Genomic DNA, 22,009 nt, shown 5'->3' with positions numbered 1-22,009 from the left:
CCTCAGTTGGTCATACAACTGCGAGGGTGTTTTCTTTCTAAAAACAAGTGCTTGTACAGTTCTGAAGTGTTTTGAGGTCATAAAGCAGCACGCAGTTAGTCATAAAACTTCATGGGCGTTCTCTTCCTAAAAACAAGTACTTGTACAACTCTAAATTGTTTTGAGGTTCGCAAGCAACACACAACTAGTCATATAACTAAATGTGTTTTCTTTCTTAAAACAAGTACTTGTACAATGTGTAGTCCTTGCATAACGATTGAAATACTGTCTATTTTTGTCTTTTTTATTTTTCTTTAGTTTATTCAATCGCATGAGTGCAAAAAGGAGAAAATGAGTGTGTGTCCAGAATTCTGAATCACTTTACTCAATGTGTGGGTGGAGAAGAAGTTTTTATGGCCTTTTGGCCATTACCCACTTGTGATAAACTTAGGCCATCTCCAACTGAACGAGGTTCAGAAGGCTCGTTTTAGCCATCTGCCCCTCCAGGATATTAATATTATAATGAACAATACATCGCCATATTTGCCTCCATCTTCAACCGAGGACCAAAGGGCCATAGGGCTCGTTTTAGCCTTGTCACAAAAAAATCGTTTCCAACCGTGGGCCAAAGGGTTATAGTATGGAATGCGAAAAATTGAAATAAAATGAGGTAAGATTGAAATAGTGAAAAAGATGTGAAAAATGATGTAGGAAAAAAAAACTAGAAATTAAAAAAAAAAAAAAGGCTGCTAGGCATAAAAACAAAAAGTGTGCTAAGATAAAAAAAAAAAAAAAAAAACAAAGCCCTAAACCCTAAAGTGGGCTGGGCAATGGAAAAGAACAAAAAAAGAAAGAAATAAAAAAGGTTGGGCTAATGGAAAAGGAAAAAAAAATTGAAATTAGGCTAGCCAGCAGGCTGGCCCTTTGGTTTCAAATTATGAGGGGTCCATGAGCTCTCTGTTGGAAACTGTTTTCGGACTATTTTCGATATTCTGTTCCTCTGTTGGCCCTTTGGTCCTTTCAGATTCTATGGGATCCACGAACCTCTGTTGGAAACTGTTTTGGGACTATTTTCGATCCTCTGTTTCTCTTAACCCTTCGGTTGGAGATGATCTTATAACAGTTGAAAAGGCCACCCATGCCAAGTCAAAGAAGACAATGACGAATGCAAAACTTGTAAAAGGAGTCTAAATTATGAAATGACAAGAAATCAAAAGTCCACTGCTCGAGATAAATGAAAAAAAAGATAATTTATCACAAGTAGGACATAATTGCCTGCCCAAGATCAATTGACTTGAGCATCCCCTGATGTAGAAACAGACAAGAAGTGATTTCCTAATCTTCCCCGGGCACATTTAGTTGCTTTCTTCTGAATTCAATGGCTCTCGTAATTGGAACACAAGAATCCTCCTCATCTTCCAATCCCAACAGTTGTACTTCTCGATGCAGTTATGACGTTTTCTTGAGTTTTAGAGGCGAAGACACTCGCAAGACATTTACGGATCACCTCTACACAGCCCTTGTCAACGCAAGCCTTCGCACTTTCCGAGATGACGATGAACTTGAGAGAGGGGAAGATATTAAGATAGAATTCGTGAAAGCCATACAGCAATCACGAAGTTCTGTCGTTGTGTTTTCGAAAGACTACTCGTCCTCTAGATGGTGCCTTAATGAGCTTGTGATGATCCTCAAACGCAAGAAGACCTCCAACCATGTAGTCTTACCGGTCTTCTACGATGTCGATCCATCCCATTTGAGGAAGCAGACAGGATGCATTGCAAAAGCATTTGCTAAACACCAAAAAACTCAATCGTTTGACACGGTGATGGGATGGAGGGAAGCACTCGCAGAAGCTGCAGATTTGGCTGGGATGGTCTTACAAAATGAAGAAGATGGGTACGTAATTTCGTTACAAATAGCTAAGTCGATTTTATGACGTTTGAACTTCCAAACTATATATTCTTTCAACATCTGTTGCCTTAATTATTGTAATTAATAGAAGTCGTGGCTCATTGCATATTTGATTAGGTTTTCAATGTTCAATTTCACTGCATTTTTTCAGGCATGAATCCAAGTTTATCATGAAAATTGTTAAAGTGATTGAAGACAAACTAAGGAGGACGTCCATAAGTGTTGACTCCAACCAAGGGCGGAGCCAAGTACAAGGCTCCCCTGGGCTATAGCATAGGGAGAGTTTGGTTCTTCAAGCTTAAAAATATTAATTTTTGGTTTAGTTTATGATTTTTTATTGTCATATTTCACTTAACGAATGATTTTTTTTTATTAGTAATACTGTTTTTAAGAATAGTAAGAGCTAATAGATGTTAAATAAACTCATCACTTTAATCAATATTATGTTTAATAGTAATACATTAAAACTTTCATACCACAAATGGTTCCTTATTTTATTCACTTGAAAGCTTTGAAGGCTAGAAACCTAGAAAACATAGCATAAAATTCTTGCTTCAAATTACTACATTCAAGTTTTTACTATTATATAACTTTATGTAGGCAACATAGGATTAAAATTTTGATTTCGTAGTTATAATTTTAGGTTAGCCCACCCATCGAATAATTTCTGGCTACGCCATTGACTCCAACCTGGTTGGAATCCAGTCTCGAGTCAAGAACATCAACTTATGGTTACAAGATGGATCAAAGGATGTTGGTATGCTTGTAATTCATGGAATGCGTGGAATTGGAAAGACAACCATTGCAAAATTTGTTTACAGATCAAATTTTGAAAGATTTGAAAGACACAGTTTTGTAGAGAACATACGAGACTTTTCAGAAAAATCGAATGGCTTGATTCAGATACAGAAACAGCTTCTTCATGATATTTTGAATGGGAGGAAAGTGAAAATTCATAGTATTAGTGAAGGAATGGCTAAGATTGAAAATGCTATTTGCTCTAAAAGAGTTCTTCTTGTCCTCGATGATGTAGATTGCATGGAGCAGTTAGATGGACTGCTAAGGATGCAAGATCAATTTTATCCGGGAAGTAAAATCATCATTACAACAAGTAATGCAGGGTTGTTAAATTCCTACCACCATATGGTTAAGTTTCATAGTTGTCAAACTTTGAATGACAGTGAATCGTTAGAGCTCTTCAGTTTGCATGCTTTTGGGCAAGACCATCCCACTGAAAGCTATAGCGACGTTTCAAAAAGGTTTGTACACCACTGTGGAGGACTTCCATTAGCACTTAAAATTTTGGGTTCTTCAATGGCAGGAAAGAATATAGCTGTATGGGAAAGTGCAATAAGCAAACTGAAAGTTATTCCGGACAGTCAAATCTTGAAAAAACTCAAAATAAGCTATGATTCCTTGCAAGATAGCCATGACCAAGATTTTTCCTTCATATTGCCTGCTTCTTTATCGGAATGGAGAAAGATATCATCGTTAGAATACTAGATGCCTGTGATTTTTTCACAGTTGTTGGAATTCAAAATCTCATTGATAGAAATTTGGTAAGACTCGATGGAGATAATATGGTGCAGATGCATCACATGATCCGTGACATGGCAAGAGGAATTGTTCGTCTGGAATCAAAGGAGCCTGGGGAACGTAGTAGATTATGGCATCATAAGGATTCTTTTGCAGTATTGGCAGAAAAGAATGTAAGAAACATATGCTCCTAATATGTGTTCATGTTTCTTTTGGTTCTGTCATAGCTAATTAACCAATTTTCTTTCTTCTCTATGTTAAATAGGGAACGCAAACAATTGAAGGTCTTGCTCTCAACATGCAAAACCACCCAGAGTACTCTTCTTCAAGAAATTCAAATCAGGTAGTTTTTGAAACGGGTGCGTTTTCAATGATGCACAAATTAAGACTTCTGCAGCTTACTTATATAGAACTCAATGGATCCTATGAAGAATTTCCGACAAGCTTAAGATGGTTGTGTTGGCATAAATTTTTTAAGGGTTCTATACCCTCTGATTTTTCTTTGAAGAATTTGGTTGTTCTGGAAATGTGTTACAGCAGCATGAGGCAAGTCTGGAAGGGAACAAAGGTTTGCTACTCTTCACACTGTTATAATTTCCCTTTTCTTTTTAGGTTTTTCAGTGATTAGTTGTACATTAGTAAAAATGTAATTCTACCTTGTTTCAATTTTCTGAACAGTTTCTCCCATCACTAAAGATTCTAAATCTTAGCCATTCCAATGACCTCACCGAAACCCTGGACTTTTCTCTGGTCCCCAATCTAGAATGGCTGATTCTTAAAGATTGTTCAAGCTTGGTTGATGTCCATGAATCCATTGGAAACCTAGAGGGACTTGTGCATTTGAATATGGAATATTGCAAAAGTATTAAGAAGCTTCCAGAGAATATTTCTAAGCTAACCTCCCTCGAAACACTTGTTATATCTGGTTGCTCAAGCCTCAGCGTTTTTCCCATAGACATGAGGAAGATGGAATCTCTGAAAGTGTTTCAAGCTGACGGTGTTCCAATACATCAGTTACTCACTGCTACCGAGGAGGTCACATTATGGCCAAGACGAAATGTAGAAATTACTTGGGCTTCTTATCTACCATGCAATTTGGTAGACTTGAGTCTTAGAAAGTGCAATCTTGGTGATGATGATTTTCCCAGAGAATTTGGCAACTTATCCGCGTTGTGTAGCTTAGATCTGGGGGGTAATCCAATTCATAGCCTACCAGATTGCATTAGAGGTGTTACGGGGCTTCGTAGACTCTCTTTTGAGGATTGTAAAAGGCTCAAATCGCTTGTAAGGCTACCAACTGTAGGACACTTGATAATCGCTGATTGTGAAAAGTTGGAAACGGTAACATTTCAATCATTAAGTGAGGTGTACTCTAGAATGCGCTCCATCGTATGCCGTGGCAACCATAAGCTAGTTGAGTTTGAGTCAGTGTACAAGATGGAGCCTATTGAAGGAGTTGATATAGAAATGATCAACATTTTGGGTTTGAGCAACTTGAAATATTCAACAAAATCCATTATGAAGTACAAGATACCCGCGCGGTTCCACAGATGGATAGAAAAGCGTCTTCCCATCCAGGTTTCTTTCTCTCTACGTCTCTCTCATTCCGATCATAATACTGTATGCCCGCAAGAGTATTCTGACTAATTTTTATACATTTCCATGGCACGTATAGGGACTGCATGAATTTGGAATATTCAGCACATTTCTTCCTGGGAATTATGAGGTTCCTCAATATGACTCATTTAGCCATAAAAGTAGAGGGCCCTCAATATCTTTTACTGTGCCTGTACTTCCCTATTGCAGGATCCGAGGCTTGAACATCTTCTCTGTCTATGAAAAATCCAAAAGCGATGAATCTCCTAACACCAGAGTCAAAAATATGAATGATTTATGTTATACAATAACGATAGATGTTAGAAATAAGAGTAAAGGTCTGCGGTGGATCTACGGGCCAGCATTATTCGGAATTCCAAGTGATGATCAAGATGTGATATGGTTAAGCCATTGGAAATTCGGGAATAAATTGGAAGGTGGCGATGAGCTGACTATTTCAGTATTAACATCATCATATATGAGATATGATGAGTTTCAGGTAAAGGAGTTCGGTGTCCAGGTTGTGTACTACGAGCAAGAAGAGAAGGTGACAGTCACCGCCCATGAAAATTTCACCACAGATAATCCTTTTTATCCACGTGTCATTGCTGGAGATTTGTCACAGTATCTGCTTCCAGGATCATCAGGAACATACCTTCTCTGCCATAATCCAGTATTAGAAAGAAGGGATGCGCTTAGTTATGTTTGGTTCAAGCACAACAGTAATGAAATAACAGGTGTGTGGTTCGTATGTCCTCTCTGTGTGTGTGTGTGTGTATTTCACTCCAGCTATGAAACCACTGATCTTTATCAGGTAGGTAGATGTTCACAAGTTTATTTTAAGGCCATTGATCTTTTGTTTTTTTTGTCCGAAGGCCATGGATCTTTGGGACTTAAATATCAGCTGGTAGAGCAAGAAGAAGATCGAGAAAGTGAATGCACGCTTGTAGAACATGAGGAGAGCAGCAGTAGCAATAGCAATGGTGCAGGCAGAGGTTGGAAAGTGGTACTGAGTATAATGACCATGACCGCTAACTTCTTGAGATGCTTTCAGTTGCACAAATGTTTGTCACTGGAAGATGGTAACAATGGCGCATGAGGTGTGTTGGAGCCTCGATAATGTGTCAGGAGAAAGGAAGGAGAAAATGGGTGATCTTGTTTTGCTGGTACCTTTTGATGAGGATAACAGGAACAGCCTTAACAAAATCACATCTAAGGGATTAAGATAGACTGTTATGCTCAGTAAATAAGCTTTGACTTGCCCTTGTAATAGTTAATATGGACTTGCTCTTCCTTCTCATTGATAACTAAGAATTTGACATGTCTGCATAAACTTTGTTAGCTCTCAATAAAGGCCGTTGCATGGTCTCGGGTGAAAAATACTAGTTGATAAAACCTATTAAGAAACAATACCACACGATAAGGTTCAATTGTATAGTCAAGTGAAGTTTGGAACTTATTCAAAATTGAACAATGTTGAATCAAACAAGATATCTGTACAAAGTTCAATTGTATAGTCAACAATAAAAGTTTGAATCATACCTGAAGTGCACTACGCAAATTGGAAGCTATTCCAAATGGTCAAATCTTGCAAGATAGCCACGACCAAGATGTATACCTTCATATTGCATGCTTCTTTATCGGAATGGACAAAGATGTCGTTGCTAGAATACTAGATGGTTGTGCTTTCTTCACGGTTGTTACCAAATTTCTATCAATGAGATTTGAATGCCAACAACCGTGATTGCTTCAGAGGTGTTACTGGGCTTGATACTCCCTCTTTTCGGGGTTGTACGAGATTTAAATTGCTAGCGGGGCTACCAAGTGTACGATATTTGGTTCTCACACACTTCAAAGCATTGGAAAAGGTAACATTTCAGCCATTAGGTCAGGGGTGCACCGTGCAACACAGTGGCACCAACACGCTACTGGAGTATGAGTCGAAATACAAGATTTGAAAGAGTTGATGTGGACATGATGAACCTTTTGGGTTTGAGCAACTTGAAGTATTCCACACAAACCCTAATGTTGTACAAAATACATCGGTTGCATGGTTGGAATGCGGAACGTCATGCCATCCAGGTGTTTTTCTCTCTAGATCTCTATAATACACACACACAGAGACACATTTTTCTTGATCACATATCACATGCAGTAGTACGTTACTAATGTTTTGGTTTCCGTGGTGTATAGGGACTGTATGAATACAGCACATTCAGTACATTTCTTCCTGGGAATTATGAGGTTCCTCACTACGGCTCGTATAGCCATGAATGTATACGATGGTCCGCAATATATTTTACTGTGCCTTTGTACTTCCGAATCGCAGGATCCGAGGCCTGAACACCTTCTCTGTCTATGCAAAATCCATCAGCAACGATTCTCCTAACACCAATGTTTAGATTATACAATAATGTGCCAAATTAGTAACAAGAGTAACGGTCTGAACTCTGAAGTGGATCTACGGGCCATCATTATACAGTGTTCCAGGTGATGTACAAGACGTAATATGGTTAAGCCATTGGAAGTTTGGGAATAAATTGGAAGGTGGCAATGAGGTAAATTTTTCTGTATACGTAAGATGTAAAGAGTATCGGGTAAAGTAATGGGGAATCCAGGCTGTGTACTCTGAGCTAGAAGAGAAGATGATAAGCACCCAAGACAAGACCACTGATGATCCTTTTTATCCTCATGTCATTTCGGGAGATTTGTCATGTTATATGATGTTTGGAACATACTCTCGCCCTGCTGAGGAGGGCAGGTGGTACCACCACACAGCGCCTGACTGTTTGAGCTCGACAGGTAAAATGTATGGGATCAGCTTGTTGTATGCTAGAGATGCAGAGAAATTTAGATCAAATATCATGATTTGGACACCAAAAGGAGAAGAAGATATGGAGTTTTGGATCTGAACAAGATGAACTAATTCAAAAGATTAACCATGTTTATGGTGAACAAAATGTGGTAGCAGATTCTTGTTGCTGTTATTGTTATTGTTTGTGGGCTTCGGCCACCAGTTATGCCTATGCACCCTGAATTATAAAGTATCATGAAGCTGGAATGCATATTTGTGAAATAGGATATGACAAAACTATTAATTCAAATTGCAACCTATGCCAGTGATGAACGTGTAGCATGACGAAGGATCAAAGCTGAGAAGCCGGAGAAAATGATAGTATAGGGAGTGACTAAGCTCATGCTCGAAGAGATTGATCTTATTGAACTGCTCTTTATCTAATCTGTTATTCAGCTGATAAGTTGGCTTCTTCAAGATGCCTCATTAGCCCTCCACTGGAAGGCCCAAAAACATTTCAAACAGAGAGGAAAGCAACTGTGTTGGTGTGTCTCAAATCTGAATCAAGTAAAATGCACTTACAGTCGACATAGAAATTTAGTGCTGTCATAGAAACCACTGCAACGTAACTACAAGGCCGACAAGTGTAATTCAAACAGGAAGACTTCGAGTAAATAGATTAATGAGCCCAGTGTTCTTCACCGCCTGATATAAGAAAAGCCAATGCAATTGATGTTTAAGTTTACCTTGCAATGCAAGAAAGGAACCTAAGAAAAATGTTAATTCAAAGGGCTATCTGCATCACATTGGCAGCCTTTTTATTGTAAAACGAGGAAACAATGTTTTCTGCAGAGTTGGAGATGACGGTACCAACAGCTCCTGCAGAGGCCACTAAACATGTCACACCAAGCTGTTGGGCTCTTGATCATTCCTCTTCTCTCCTTTGCATGATGTTGCGATAAATCAGATTGACTGAGTGCTCAAACGTGAACATTATCATCGAGACTGTGAAGATTTCAAATTGATAACACAAAATGAGTAGCCTCTACTGAATGCTTGATCACATCAACTAGAAGTAACTTTGTCATGCTAAATGCCAGAAAGAAAGTGGCTGATTGCTTGAGTCGGCATGACATAGGTTCAACAGGGTACGATTAGTCTCAAAGGTAAAGTTGAGGATAGATTCAGGACTATTTCCTCCTTGTTTAGCATTTCCAAATCAAAACTCTCACCCAAAATGATTGCTGGAAAAGTAGGAAGATTTTGTCATGTAAATAAGATCAGCTTGAGGTTCTATGTCCATAAGTATCGATTATTTGGTGAAATTTGAAAGAAAAAAACATATTTCACCTGTTAACTCCTTTGGTCATTCCCGTCTAATTCGAGCGTTTATATACGTACAGGCATGGACTAGTGAGAGACAATAGAAAAGCAAAACTATGTAAAGTATAAGAGCGAAAACGACCCTGCATGAACCCATTGGATTCGACATATCTTTGACATTTGTGTGTGAATGCAGGCCTGAATATTCCCTTGCCGGAAAGTGCTTGGCAATTTCTCCTCTAGCTAGCTACCTAACACCACCAGTAGCTGCAACTGCTGACCCTCTTGCTTCTTTCTTCCTGATAGTTCATGGAAAATCTCTCTCTCTCTCTCTCTCTCTCTGCATATTCAATATTCTAGCTGAAGTATAATCAAGGAAATTAATCTCTCCACAACCTACTTATTTCTTCTCCATCCGGGGACTGGAGGTAATTCTCTAACTTGTTCTTGGGTAGTTCCTGATATTCTCCATACAGTGTTCGATCAAAGGCCTGTAACAAGGGCTCGGCAGGCGCTGTTGCGATTTACTAATCCCTCATTCTATTGTTGGCTTGTTAGTTTATTTGTATTTATACATAGGAGAATTCTATACACAGACTTTTAGTACCAAGTTCTAACGGCCAAAAATGAGGTATAGAATACATCGGAGCATATTAGAACTTTTGGTAATATAAATCACTTTACCTGATCATCTTTAATATATTTTTAGTTTGTACTGTCATCAGGAATTTCTAATTAATACCTTAGCTAGTGACTAAACTACTTTATTTCCCTCTTCAATATGAAGGTTGTGGAATTTGACCTAAGCATCTCCCCTTTTTGGAAAGCAGCCCACTTCTTAGTTCATAGACTTTCTTTCTTTTAGTCATGAGACAGTGATTTCACATTTACACGGCGAAAATTCAAGCTACACAAGAACATTTGACATTTCAGGGTACAAAGATTGTCAATTAATCTGTTAGATTTTCTAGTTTTCGATATCTAATTCTGCAATTTGGATAATATTTTAGGAATATATTTCCAGGCCAGGCGCATTTGCATGATTTATATGTTTTGTGGATTTGCAGGTTAAGAATGGCTGCTTCTTCTGCTGCTGCTGCTGCTATACCCCCTCAAGAAAAGTATGATGTGTTTCTAAGTTTCAGAGGTGAGGACACCCGCAATACTCTTACCAGCCATCTTTACGCTGCTTTATCGGGGAAGAGATCACCTACATAGACGACATACTTGAGAGAGGAAACGAAATTTCACCTGCCCTTCTCGAAGCAATCGAGAAAACAAAGCTTTCTGTTATCATTTTCTCGAAAAACTGTGCTTCTTCCACTTGGTGTCTGGATGAACTTGCGCACATACTTGGAGGCAAGGAAAGAAATGGGCAGCTTGTTTTACCCATTTTTTACGACATTGATCCATCACATGTAAGAAAGCAGCAGGGGAGTTATGCAGATGCATTTGCTAAACTTGAAGAACGTTTCAAGGACAATATGGACAAGGTGAACAACTGGAGGGATACTTTGACGAAAGCAGCCATTCTATCTGGGTTTGATTGACAAGGTGCACGACTGGAGGGAAACTTTGCCTTCATAATCATGTTTTCCAGGACAGATGCAGGTTTAGTTGACTTAAATGTCAAATATATTTTGAAACAATTGAGTCGCAAATCGTCAGGTGATTTAAAAGGCCTATTTGGAATTGAAAGTCTCATTCAGGACGTTGAATCGTTACTATGCATTGATTCACCAAGCGGTCTGAGTCCGATAGGTATTTGGGGCATGGGTGGTATTGGAAAGACCACCCTTGCTGGTGCTGTATTATGAATTTGAAGCATCTTGTTTTCTTGCAAATGTTGGTGAGAAATATGCAAAACATGGACCGAATCATGTGCGAGATGAACTTCCTGGTCAGATACTAAAGGAAGGGGATCTAAGAATCGACACTCCATCTATAGGGTCAACTTCTGTACAAGAGAAGCTACACCGTACAAAGGTCTTCGTTGTTCTTGATGCTGTCGATGAAATGGACCAGATAGAGCTTCTGGCTGGAGATGATGCTTGGTTTGGCCCCGGAAGTAGGATCATTCAACTAGAGATAAAAGCCTACTTGAGAAAAAGAATATTCATGATTCTAAGATATACAGGGTTCAAGGATTACCTTCAGCTGAAGCTCTTACGCTATTTAATTTGAATGCTTTCAGAAACAGCACTCCTCAAACAGATAATGCAGAGTTGTCAGGAAAGGTATTAGATTATGTCAAGGGTCTTCCTTTTTAGGTCTCAAAGTTTTGGGTTCCTTATTTTCACTGCAAGGGCAAAGAAGAATGGGAAGATGTGTGGAACAAATTGAAGAAATATCCCAGCAAAAAAATTCAGAATGCGTTGAGGCTGAGTTATGATGGATTGGAAGAAAATGAGAGGGAGATATTTCTTGATATAGCATGTTTTTATAAAGGGATGGATGTGAAGTACGTAAAAAGAAGGTTACACATTCGTGGTTTCTATCTGACTGGAATTGAAGCTCCCATCGCTAAGTCTCTCATATCAATTTCATAACGAGGATACTGGAAGAGCATAGAGATGCATGATATGATACAAAAGATGGGTCAGCAAATTGTAAGTGAACAATGTCTTGACGACCCTGGAAAATGTAATAGGTTGTTTGATGCTTGGAATGTCTATCGCGTTTTGGAAAATAATGTGGTAAGAGCCAAATCCTTTCACTTTCTTGAAAGAAAAAGAATATCATGAACCTGTCAGATGTGTATACAACTGTGGTTTATTTCCTATTGTATTCTCATTTATAACTTAAATTGATCTTCATTTTCAGGGAAGTGCAACAGTTCAGTCGATATTCCTCGACAGGTCAAACAATAGAAACCTACATTGGAGATTCATACTCCTTTGTACCTTTCTCAAGGTCTCAAGTCTCTTGTCTAAAATTTGTTACAGAATCTTAGGAACTTAAAAGTGATCGATCTTCATTGCTCAAGAAGTCTGACTAAACTTCCGGATCTCTCTCAAAGTCGAAACATTGAGCTTATAGATCTTAGTGACTGTAGAAGTCTGGTTCAACTTCCTTTGTATATTCAATGTCTTGACAAGCTTAAAGATCTTAGGCTGGGGGGCTGCTTGAAACTCAAAAACCTTCCGGAGATGCCACACAGTATTGCATCCATAGATATGTTCAAGACCGCAATAATGGAATTTCCTTCATCACTTTGGTCTCACGAAAAAGTTTGGTCCTTGGAAATTCTATTTTATAACGACCTTGAGAATCTTCCAATTTGGACGAAGAAAAAAATTAAGAGTCTTGAAAGTTGCAGTTGTAAGCTGAAAATATCAGGTACTTTTAGTTTACAGGGCTGCTTAACTCTTGTAAAATTCTCGGAGCATCCTATGTATATAAGAGAGTTATATTTGGCTGGTACAGCAATAGTAGAACTGCTATCATCAATCAAGTGTCTCTTTGGCCTTGTCATAATTCAACTGAAAAATTGCAAAAGACTTGCGAGTCTCCCAACTAGCATTTGTAGGTTGAAATATCTTGAGGAACTTGATCTCACTGGTTGCTCTGCATTGAAATACTTCCCAGAAATCTTGGAGCCAATGGAACATCTAGCGTGTCTTTCTTTAGAAAGAACATCAGTTAAGGAGCTCTTCTCGCCGATTGTGAATCTCATTGGACTTAGAAGATTAAACATGTCAGGCTGCAAGAACCTTGAGTTTGTCCCAAACAGTTTTTACTATTTAAATTCTCTTACAATTCTCGAAATTGGTGACTGTTTGAAACTTGTGAAATTCGCTGCCTGCTCATCTGATTTCTCCTATTTGAGAGGATTTAAAATATACCGGCTTACAGAAATTCCTGATCAGCTCATTGGCTTAACCTCATCACGAGATTCAGATCTGACTGGAACCATGATTAAGAACATACAGGCAAGCATCAAACAAGCTTCTGAACTATTTTGCCTGTGCTTAACAATTGCAAGAGCCTTGAATCTTTACCAGAGCTCCCCGTATTGCTACTTTTACTTGACACACCTCCCTACACAGAGTGTCAAGTTCGAAGACTGCAATACTTAACAAAACGAGGGATCTTCACTAAATATCAAGCTTCTTCAAACTGGTTTCATAGAGTGGTTTCTTGGGTTTCGCTCTATCTATTGTTGCATCCGGTTATGCTGTTGATTGGGATTTAGAGTTTGCATGCTATGTAAATTTCAAAACTAGCAATGGTGAAAGCTGCGAATTCAGTTGTTATAGTCTGCACTGGGATACATACAGCCATCGACGCTTGCAATGCAGATCACGTGTTTGTGTGGTATAATGCCTTTGAGCTTATAGAGCAATCGGATTTAGAGTGCTCCACTGCTTTTTACAAACTTGTCACTGAGGCCTCTGTTGACTTGTGCAAACTGGATTCATTCCCCACCATCCCCTACTATTTCAGTCCGATGGTTAAAATGTGGTGGATCTGCCTGCTGTATGCCGAAGATGCTGGGAAATTGAACTCCAATGTCATGATTGCGGAACCAAAAGGAGAAGAAGATACGGGACAAGCAGAATCTGAAGCCAGTCGATATGACAGATTTGGCACTTAACAGGATGAACTGCTTCAAAAATCAGCCATGTTTCTGGTAAAACATATACGTTGCTGTAATTGTTTGGAGGCTTCGGCCGAAAAATCTGTGCAAACATATATGCATCTAAGATGTAGATCCATAAGCTTGAAATTAGTCCATGCATTATTCTTAGAGATTGTTGGATTATCATGATTTATGAACATTACTTCACTTTGTATACTCTTCTATGTAAAACTAAAAACGAAAACCGAAATGGTTATCAAACGGGCTCTTAGATTCAGCCGTCAAGCTCTGGTTTATTGTTTGCATCTTCAGCATGAACGTCAGTGTTATGCCTGTAGATGTCTATTACCACAAAAAACAAGATTTGAAGTACACAAAATGTCTTCCAAACCACATTTTATAATTGCTTCTGCTGCACATTAACATAAAATCGTACAGCAGAATCTATTTACATCTTATGTACCCTAAACTATAAAGTTTCACGAAGCTAGGTTGCATATCCGTGAAATGTTATGGATATATAACCGGATATAACAAAACTATTAACTCAATTGCCACCGACACCGGGGATGAACCGTAGCATGACGAGGTGTCAACGCTGAAAAACCAGCTGAACTGTTCATTATCTAATCTATGTTATTCAGCTGATAGGTTAGCTTCTTCAAGACGCCTGGAAAGCCCTCCACTAGATGGCCTAAAAGGTTCAAAGAGAAACTTGTAATTAGATAAAAGGAGGAAAGATAACCTGTTGGTGTGTGTGAATCAAGTAAAATGCACTTACAATCCACAAAGAACTTTGATGCTGTCGTAGAAAAACCACTGCAAGGTAACAACAGGGCCGACAAGTGTAATTCGAACAGGAAGACTTCGAGTAAACAGATTAATGAATCCAATGTTCTTCACAGCCTGATGATAAGATAAAAGCCAGAGCAATTGATGTTTTCACTTTGAAATGCAAAAAGGAACATAACAAAAAGGTTAACTCGAAGGGCTACCTGCATCACATTGGCAGCCTTTTTATTGTAAAGTGAGGAAACAATGTTGTCAGCAGGGTTGGAGACGACGGTACCAACAGCTCCTGCAGCATAGGCCGCTAAACATGTAACACCAAGCTGTTGGGCTCTTGAGCATTCCTCTTTTCCCCTTTGCATAAACTTGCGATAAATAAGATCAACTGAGTGCTCAAACGTCGTGAACATTATCATCGAAACTGAAGAACATATCCACATCAGCACAGTTAATAAAGATTTACTTCAAATTGACAATACAAGTCTCTACTCTGTACTGAATGCTTGACCACAAGAACTAGGAAAATATAGTAACTTTGTCATGCTAAAACCAGCAACTGGCTGATTGCTTGATTCAGGCATGACATAAAGTCTCAAAGGTAAAGTACCAAAAACCTAATGTTTTCCCGTTCATAATAATTCAGGTTTTTTTTTTTTTTTTTAACAAGTTCAATAATAACTCTCACCCAAAGTGATTACTAGAAAAGCAGGAATGAGATAATATCAAGTAGCCTTTTAATAACAATCATATGTCAGTAGTGAAATTTGAAGGGATCCCACTAAACAAGCAAATGAAGGATTTTTGCAATGCAGAGATAGAGATTTTACATGGAAGATTTCGACCCCATAGTGGTAAAAGTCCTCTGTAAAAGCTGCAGTGTAGGTAAGCTGATAAGGATAACTGAGAAACTAACAGGAGAAAAGGCATCAAGTTTTTGGGGTAACTTACCCAGTTATCCCTTCAGCTGAGTATAACTTTGGAAACCCATCAACCAAGCCCTTTGCAAAGTAGGGCTGTGTTTGAACTCGGACTTTGACTGCTTCAAAAGGACAGAGAGCCACATCAGCAAATACTTGAGCAGATGCACTGCTGAGGAAGAATATGGTACTCTTGTTATGATCTATCAATGCATCTGAGTAAAGCTTCTTAAAGTATTCATAGAGACCAAATCTGCAGCCACCCTGAACACCATATCCGAAAAGCTTTCCAGACCAACCTCTCCAAAGAGAAGACGGGCCTTGTTCTTTCCAAAGAGTAGAAAACCCTGTACCCATCCTGTTATATTTAATTGGATTTACCTGAATTGGACAAGTTAAATTATTAGAGCATTTTAGAGACAAATTATGTTCTCGACTATCAAAAGAGTAACAAATTTCAGAAGAGATCAAACTAAGGGAGATCGATCCCCCGAAACATTAATTTGCATCCACCACTAACGGAAATGAAAATTTAAATGGACATATGGAAATCAATGCAACCGCATGAAATTTCATCACTGGAACGAACAGAGATTCACATTTGGTACGTCACTCGAAGATATGAGCTAAAGCACGAATTACATGCTTGGGATGCAATGTAGTTGGTTACACTAACCTGAGACCCATGCCATTTAAAGTATTAAATATGTCGTGACAACCCATCAGCACCATGAAGATCCATTCACGATGTTTTGGTGAAGGAGATACATCCCAAACGCGTAACCCCTATTCCCTTTTCGGAAACTTCTAACTCTTGCAAAGTAAACTAAGCACGAATCTTTTATTCAAACATCCAACACAACAAAAAAAACTTGAATGATCACAGTGATGAACAGGACAACAGCAACAAGGACCTCTAAAAGAACCGCATGAACACAATGCCCGAAAAATTGTCGCACAAAGCTGAATATTAATTCTTTAATTCGAGAACAACAACAACAAGCAATGCCAGACAAAACAAAGCAACAAAACCCCACCAAACATTTGTCACCAAAAGGCAAAGTTCTCAACTTTAACACACAAAACATCCAAGAAAATTGGAAAGCAAGCTAAAAAAATTGATAACAACAAAAACCCAGAAAAAATCAACGAAAACTAACCTGCATATTAACTTTCAGGACATCGAGTGGCGTGATTGCGAGATGGGTAGCGCCAGCACTGAGCATTCCTCCAACAGTACACAGCCCGTAATAAGCAGGTGAAAATTCCTCACAAAATCTTCCTTCAACCCCTCTCATGATCTCGACAAGCTCGACACTCCCTCACTTCCAAATCTCACATTCCTCTAAGTTCCAACCCCAAGAGGAGAAAAACCCATTTGACAGATTCTCGGGTCGGTGGCCAGAGCCCCGCCAAATATCGAATAGCGGCGGTGCCAACAGGGAGAGGGCAAAATGGAGAGAGAGAGGACTTGAGGAGAAACTTTTAACGGGAACACGGTGGTACTTTTCAGGTAAGTGGTGAGAAATTTTGTTTTTGAAGTTATTAACTTTTAACATATATATCTTATTATTTATATAACGACACATAATATACTATTCGTATAACGGTTACACTGAAAAATCTTCCGAATTTTAGGCGTTAAGGAAAAAAGAAGGGAACTTTAACGAAAAGCACCCGGTACTGTTTACTTTAACGAAAAACCACATTTTTACACTAAAAAGTCAATCCTGGTACTATTCACTTTACCCTTTATTTTATCCTTATCATTAAAATTCAAAGTTTTCAAGTCATTTTTATTAGTTTTCCTAAAAAAGAAAGGGAAAAAGGAGGTTCTTGGATTACGTGGCAGCGGGGATGTGAGCAAAAAGTTCGATGCCATGGACGACTTCTCTTGCTTGCAATACGGCCACGTTTACAGTTCCAAATATATGGCTTTGCTTTAATTAAGCGGTCTCAACCACACTAAATTATTGTTCTTTGGCGTGGGCAACAAGCCGATCGTGATTGTATTCAATTTTGAGTCTAGTCAGTGTCTTTGTTAGAACTTTTTTTATGGGTAAACTTATGAAAATGACTTGAAAACTTTGAGTTTTAACAATAAGAAAAAAATAAAGGGTAAAATGAATAGTAAGATTGATTTTTTAGTGTAAAAATGTGATTTTTCGTTAAAGTAAACAGTACTGGAAGCTTTTTGTTAAAGTTTTATTCTTTTATGTATAGTTGATAGAAATTTCGACACGACTACATAACTAGAAAAACTTCAATATCGAGTGGGTTTTTGTGTAGTCTAATATAACTAGAATACTAGAGACTCTTACTTTTGTGAAAGTCGTTTCGTAGCTAAGGTTTTCTTTGCTCAATAATGAGGCTACAAAAAAACAAGTCACAAAAAGAACTGAATGTTGAGACTATATTCAAATTACAAACTTGAACTCAAAACATCTGTTTCGATGTTAATATCTTAACATCAAAAAATATGTTTTTGAGTTCAAATTCCTTATATGATCCAAAAGAAACATTTTTAAAGACACATGATTATTCCATCTCCTTCTCATATGTTGGTCACATGACCAAAATGGCGGATTACATGTTACTATCTAATTCAGCACATTTATAATCATGAGTTGATGGTTCATTGGTAAAAAAAAGATTACACATTTTTAAAACTAAAAACTTGAGGTTTTGGGTTCTAACCCCACTTTTGGTGTGGAAGCCAAACTTATGGCTAGATAGAGGCTGAAATGCCTATATGAGAGAGAGAGGCATAAATAATTCCTAAAATTGACTCATCTTATCTAGATGGTCCATGAAATTAAAAATCAATCAATGTAGTCCCTAAAAATAGACGTCGCAAATCAATGTGGTCATTCTGTTACAATTATGTTAATAGTTCTATTATGTACTAATGTGGCACATAATTAGGTTCCACAAATCTAATTAAATATTGCCACGTGGATTAAAAAAAATTAATTAAAAACTAAAAAAAAATAAAAAAAAAAAGGTGATGGTCTTGGAACTCTTGCACTTCCAGACGGGAAAAAGAGCCAGCGGCCCGATTCCAATTCCATTGAAAGGTTATTCATGATATTTACTGTTTTCTAACATTCTCTTTGCTAAACTTACAAACTCTTCATCCTCTGTTGTCTTGAGCAGCGGGGATGAAGCTGAGCGGGAATTCATGATTCTGGAATTTCTTCTGCGATCGATGTGAACGAAGATTGAATAGTTACCAATGAACCAGGAACTGATGGAATTGATGATTTGAACAGGGTGCCAAAGAAGAAAGAAAAGGGTAGAAATAGAGTTCCAAAAGGATTTGATTCCTCATAGGGGGGTATGAGAGAACTAAGTTGAGATAGAGATGACAGACGACGGGTCTTGCTCCTCGATGTGGAGGAAGCCACCCAGCTCGGAGTAGGAGCAGCCCTTCTAGACGAAGAGCAACCGCTTTCTCTTCTCCTGGAAATTGTAATTGAAGGAACCTAATTTTGCTGCCATTGTTGTCGAGGCAGTCGAGCTCCGTAGAATTCCCAAATCATTTTTTTTAAGTTTTTAATTATTCAAAAAAAAAATTATTTTTTATTATTTAAATATTTTTAATCCACATGGTAATATTTACTTAGACTTGTGGGATCCAGTTATATACCACATTAGCATATAACAGAATTTTTAACGGAATTGTGATGGAAGGAGCATATTGATTTGCAACGCCTATTTTTAGAAACTACATTTTCAATTTTATGGACTATTTTGATGGGATGAGTCAATTTTAAGAACCATTTGTAATAAAAATCCAATTTTTAATCATCAGGTAATCAAGTGCACATTTTTGAGTCATTTCATTTCATGTACTCAAACATGGACGGATCCTTTTCTTGGGGATCCTAAGGATCCCGTGATCGCTCGTTCATTGTGCGGTCAGTTTTCGTTAAGTACTATTTATATTTACTTTTAAATTTTAAATTTTAAAATAATTTTTAATCACACGATGTACGAGAGATGATCCCAATCATAGGATCCTTAGTATCCTCAAAAAAATGATCCTTTTCCCGCAAACATGTCATTGTAGTATGCTAGAACTTTCTGTTCGTATCCATTCTAGGGTTATCGGACCATAAAATAAAATTTGAAAACTTTCTCAAGCACTATATTATTTGGGCTTGAACATTATATCTTCTAATTTACAAAGGAAGGTCCAAGTTGTATGCGAGGCCTGCATGATTGTCTTTAGTCTTAGATCCACATATAGCTTGTCCAACAATAAATCTCTTTGTCAAGAAGTTTCTGTCCTCTTCTAGTATGTTTAATGTTACAGTCATAACTCATAACCCTAAATACGACAGATTTGAATAGACAAGAACAGAATCAAGTTCAGTCACATGCCCAAACTACAATATCACTACAAAATTGGGTTACTATGTGATATCCCCCTTCACGTATCCTAGGGTGCATGGTTGCTCACTCACGTTAATTTCTGTGTATACTTATTGTATACCTATTTGTTTGACGCAAGGTCATCTTTGAGATTTCGGAGGTCCTGTGCAGAATTCATAAAAAGAGCCTTTCTTATAAGACATCTTAAAAAGAAATTGAACAATGTATTGATGCTAAAAAAACAATATCAAAATAAACTTTAAAACTCACTAACCATCTATTTCTAAATATTATTAATTGTAAAAAAAGCTACAAAGTAATCATCGTACTAATAGCTAACAATAAGCTCAATCTAAAGAAACCAAATAAACAAAACTTAAAAAAGTCTAGCACTGAAGTTTCACTTAAGGATGGCTTTTTGTGCATTCTTTGCTGCAAAATCATCAATTAAACCTGCATAATCAATTTTGTCTAAAAAATAACTTTCAATCGATATCAAAGCAAGTGCATTTAACCTTTCCTGCAACATGGTTGACCGCAAGTATGATTTTAATAACTTTAACTTTAAGAAACTCCTTTCTGCAGATGCAACGGTAATAGGTACAGTCAACAAAATTATGTATGCAATACTTGCAATCGGGAAACAACGCATCATCTTCGAGTAGTTCAATATGTGAATGGATGGCTTTATTTCTTTTGGCAAACACTCTCATAAAACCTTCAACTCTACTAATAATGCATCAACATCAACATCAAAGAGCTCATCAATATCAAGAGCAAGAACTTTTAATACATTCTGCAACTCTTCAAACAGTCCTTCTCCTAATGTGTTATTCACAATCAAATATTGCAAAAAATATTATTCTACTTTTACTGGAGTACTGTTCACATCCACACATCTTATGATCAAGCTCATCTGTTCTTGGTGGCTAAAATTAGGAGTACAATCAAGTATCACTGTAAAATATTTAGCTTCTTTGACTTTTTTGAATGATTGCAGCTTTGATTTCACAAGATATCAACAATATCAACTCATTCTGGATGGTATGACTAAGATAATGATAACGAATCTCATTATTTTGGAAGCATTGAAGATGATTCTTTATCAATGGATCAGATTCAGCCATCATTTGAACTAGGCCCATAAAATTTCCATTACGTTCTTGATAAAGCTTATCCTTATTTCCACGAAAAGCCAGATATTTCATAATGGAAATCAACATTCGTAGTAACTCCCTCCAATACTCTTTTTCTTTCTTGATCTCGTCTTGCACAACTTTGTCAATTGTTTCATTTTTCTACAATCTAAGACGCAAATCAATCCAAATGGTCATGTTTGAGATGTGATCAAAATTGTTTTCATGCTCTTTAAGCCTCACATTGAGATATGTCCAATCTTTGTAGCTCTCATTTGCTAATTGATCTTTAAAAGGCCTTTTCTTGAACAATTTACAACAAAAACATAACACTTTATCAACATCCTTTGAATAGACTAGCCAATCTCTATCATGTTTCTCTCTATTGGATAAGTATCGAGTGTAAAAGGCTGCATTCAAGGTTCTAAAAAAAGTTAGGCACTAGTCGGGCGGCGGCCTAGCGCCTAGCGCCTAGGCGGCTAGGCACTAGGCGGTCTAGGCGGATTTAGGTAAATTTCTTGTATATCTTGTAAATAAGTGCATATTGACACTTACAAAAAATTATACTTATATGAAATAGATAAATAAGATAATAAAATAATGATAAAATGCAAACAAAATATCTAGCAAGTCCAGCATTTAAAAACATATTAAGCATGTATACCATATAATTTAAAATATTTTAAATGACTATATCTAAGTTTTAAAGATTAAAAGTAAAAATCGGGTTAGGTGGTTCATAATAAAAAGAAGAAAAGGTGCATATGCATCCTTTCCCATTCCACGTGTGTGGTGTGTGTGACCCTTCCTTCCAACCTTAGTTCCCATGCGGCACCTCACATCAACCAAGACGGTTAGAGACTCCAAACCAAGGAGTCCATTTTGATGCCTTGAAAACCAGAATCTTCTATTTTTTCATTCTTTCTGTTTCCTCATCCTATTCATCTTCTTTTAGTTCCGTCTTCTTCTTCTTCTTCTTCTTTTTTCCATTTTCCCTCCGTAAAATCTCCCTTTTTTCTTCAATTGCTTCACCTGATTCCCTATCTTATTCGCCTGATTAAGTTTCTCG

The 22,009-nt window shown here is 37.6% G+C and overlaps 1 protein-coding gene, 1 long non-coding RNA gene and 1 pseudogene across 2 annotated transcripts; 2 read left to right on the top strand and 1 right to left on the bottom strand.

Moving 5' to 3' along the window:
* Positions 1–1,229: 1,229 nt before the first annotated feature.
* LOC103428730 (disease resistance protein RUN1-like) lies at positions 1,230–6,417 on the top strand (annotated as a pseudogene).
* Positions 6,418–9,406: 2,989 nt separating this feature from the next.
* On the top strand, positions 9,407–13,936 carry LOC108173922 (uncharacterized). Its single transcript, XR_011581401.1, has 3 exons — positions 9,407–9,567; positions 10,207–11,835; positions 11,963–13,936. It is a non-coding gene; the product is annotated as an uncharacterized lncRNA (long non-coding RNA).
* Positions 13,937–13,971: 35 nt separating this feature from the next.
* Positions 13,972–16,990, bottom strand: LOC103440922 (mitochondrial phosphate carrier protein 1, mitochondrial-like). The gene is made up of 6 exons (XM_008379613.4): positions 16,588–16,990; positions 15,459–15,808; positions 15,338–15,381; positions 14,717–14,931; positions 14,503–14,627; positions 13,972–14,415 (listed from the first exon to the last, which is right to left on the bottom strand). Exons 1-6 carry the CDS (start codon positions 16,723–16,725, stop codon positions 14,358–14,360), a joined length of 930 nt encoding a protein of 309 aa, XP_008377835.1. The 5' UTR covers positions 16,726–16,990; the 3' UTR covers positions 13,972–14,357.
* Between the last annotated feature and the right edge of the window lie 5,019 nt (positions 16,991–22,009).

The sequence above is a fragment of the Malus domestica genome, chromosome 05 (genome assembly GCF_042453785.1).
Source record: "Malus domestica chromosome 05, GDT2T_hap1".
NCBI classification, from domain to species: Eukaryota; Viridiplantae; Streptophyta; class Magnoliopsida; order Rosales; family Rosaceae; genus Malus; species Malus domestica.
The sequence above is the reverse complement of the archived record's forward strand: the minus strand, read 5'-3'. Positions and strand labels throughout refer to the sequence as shown.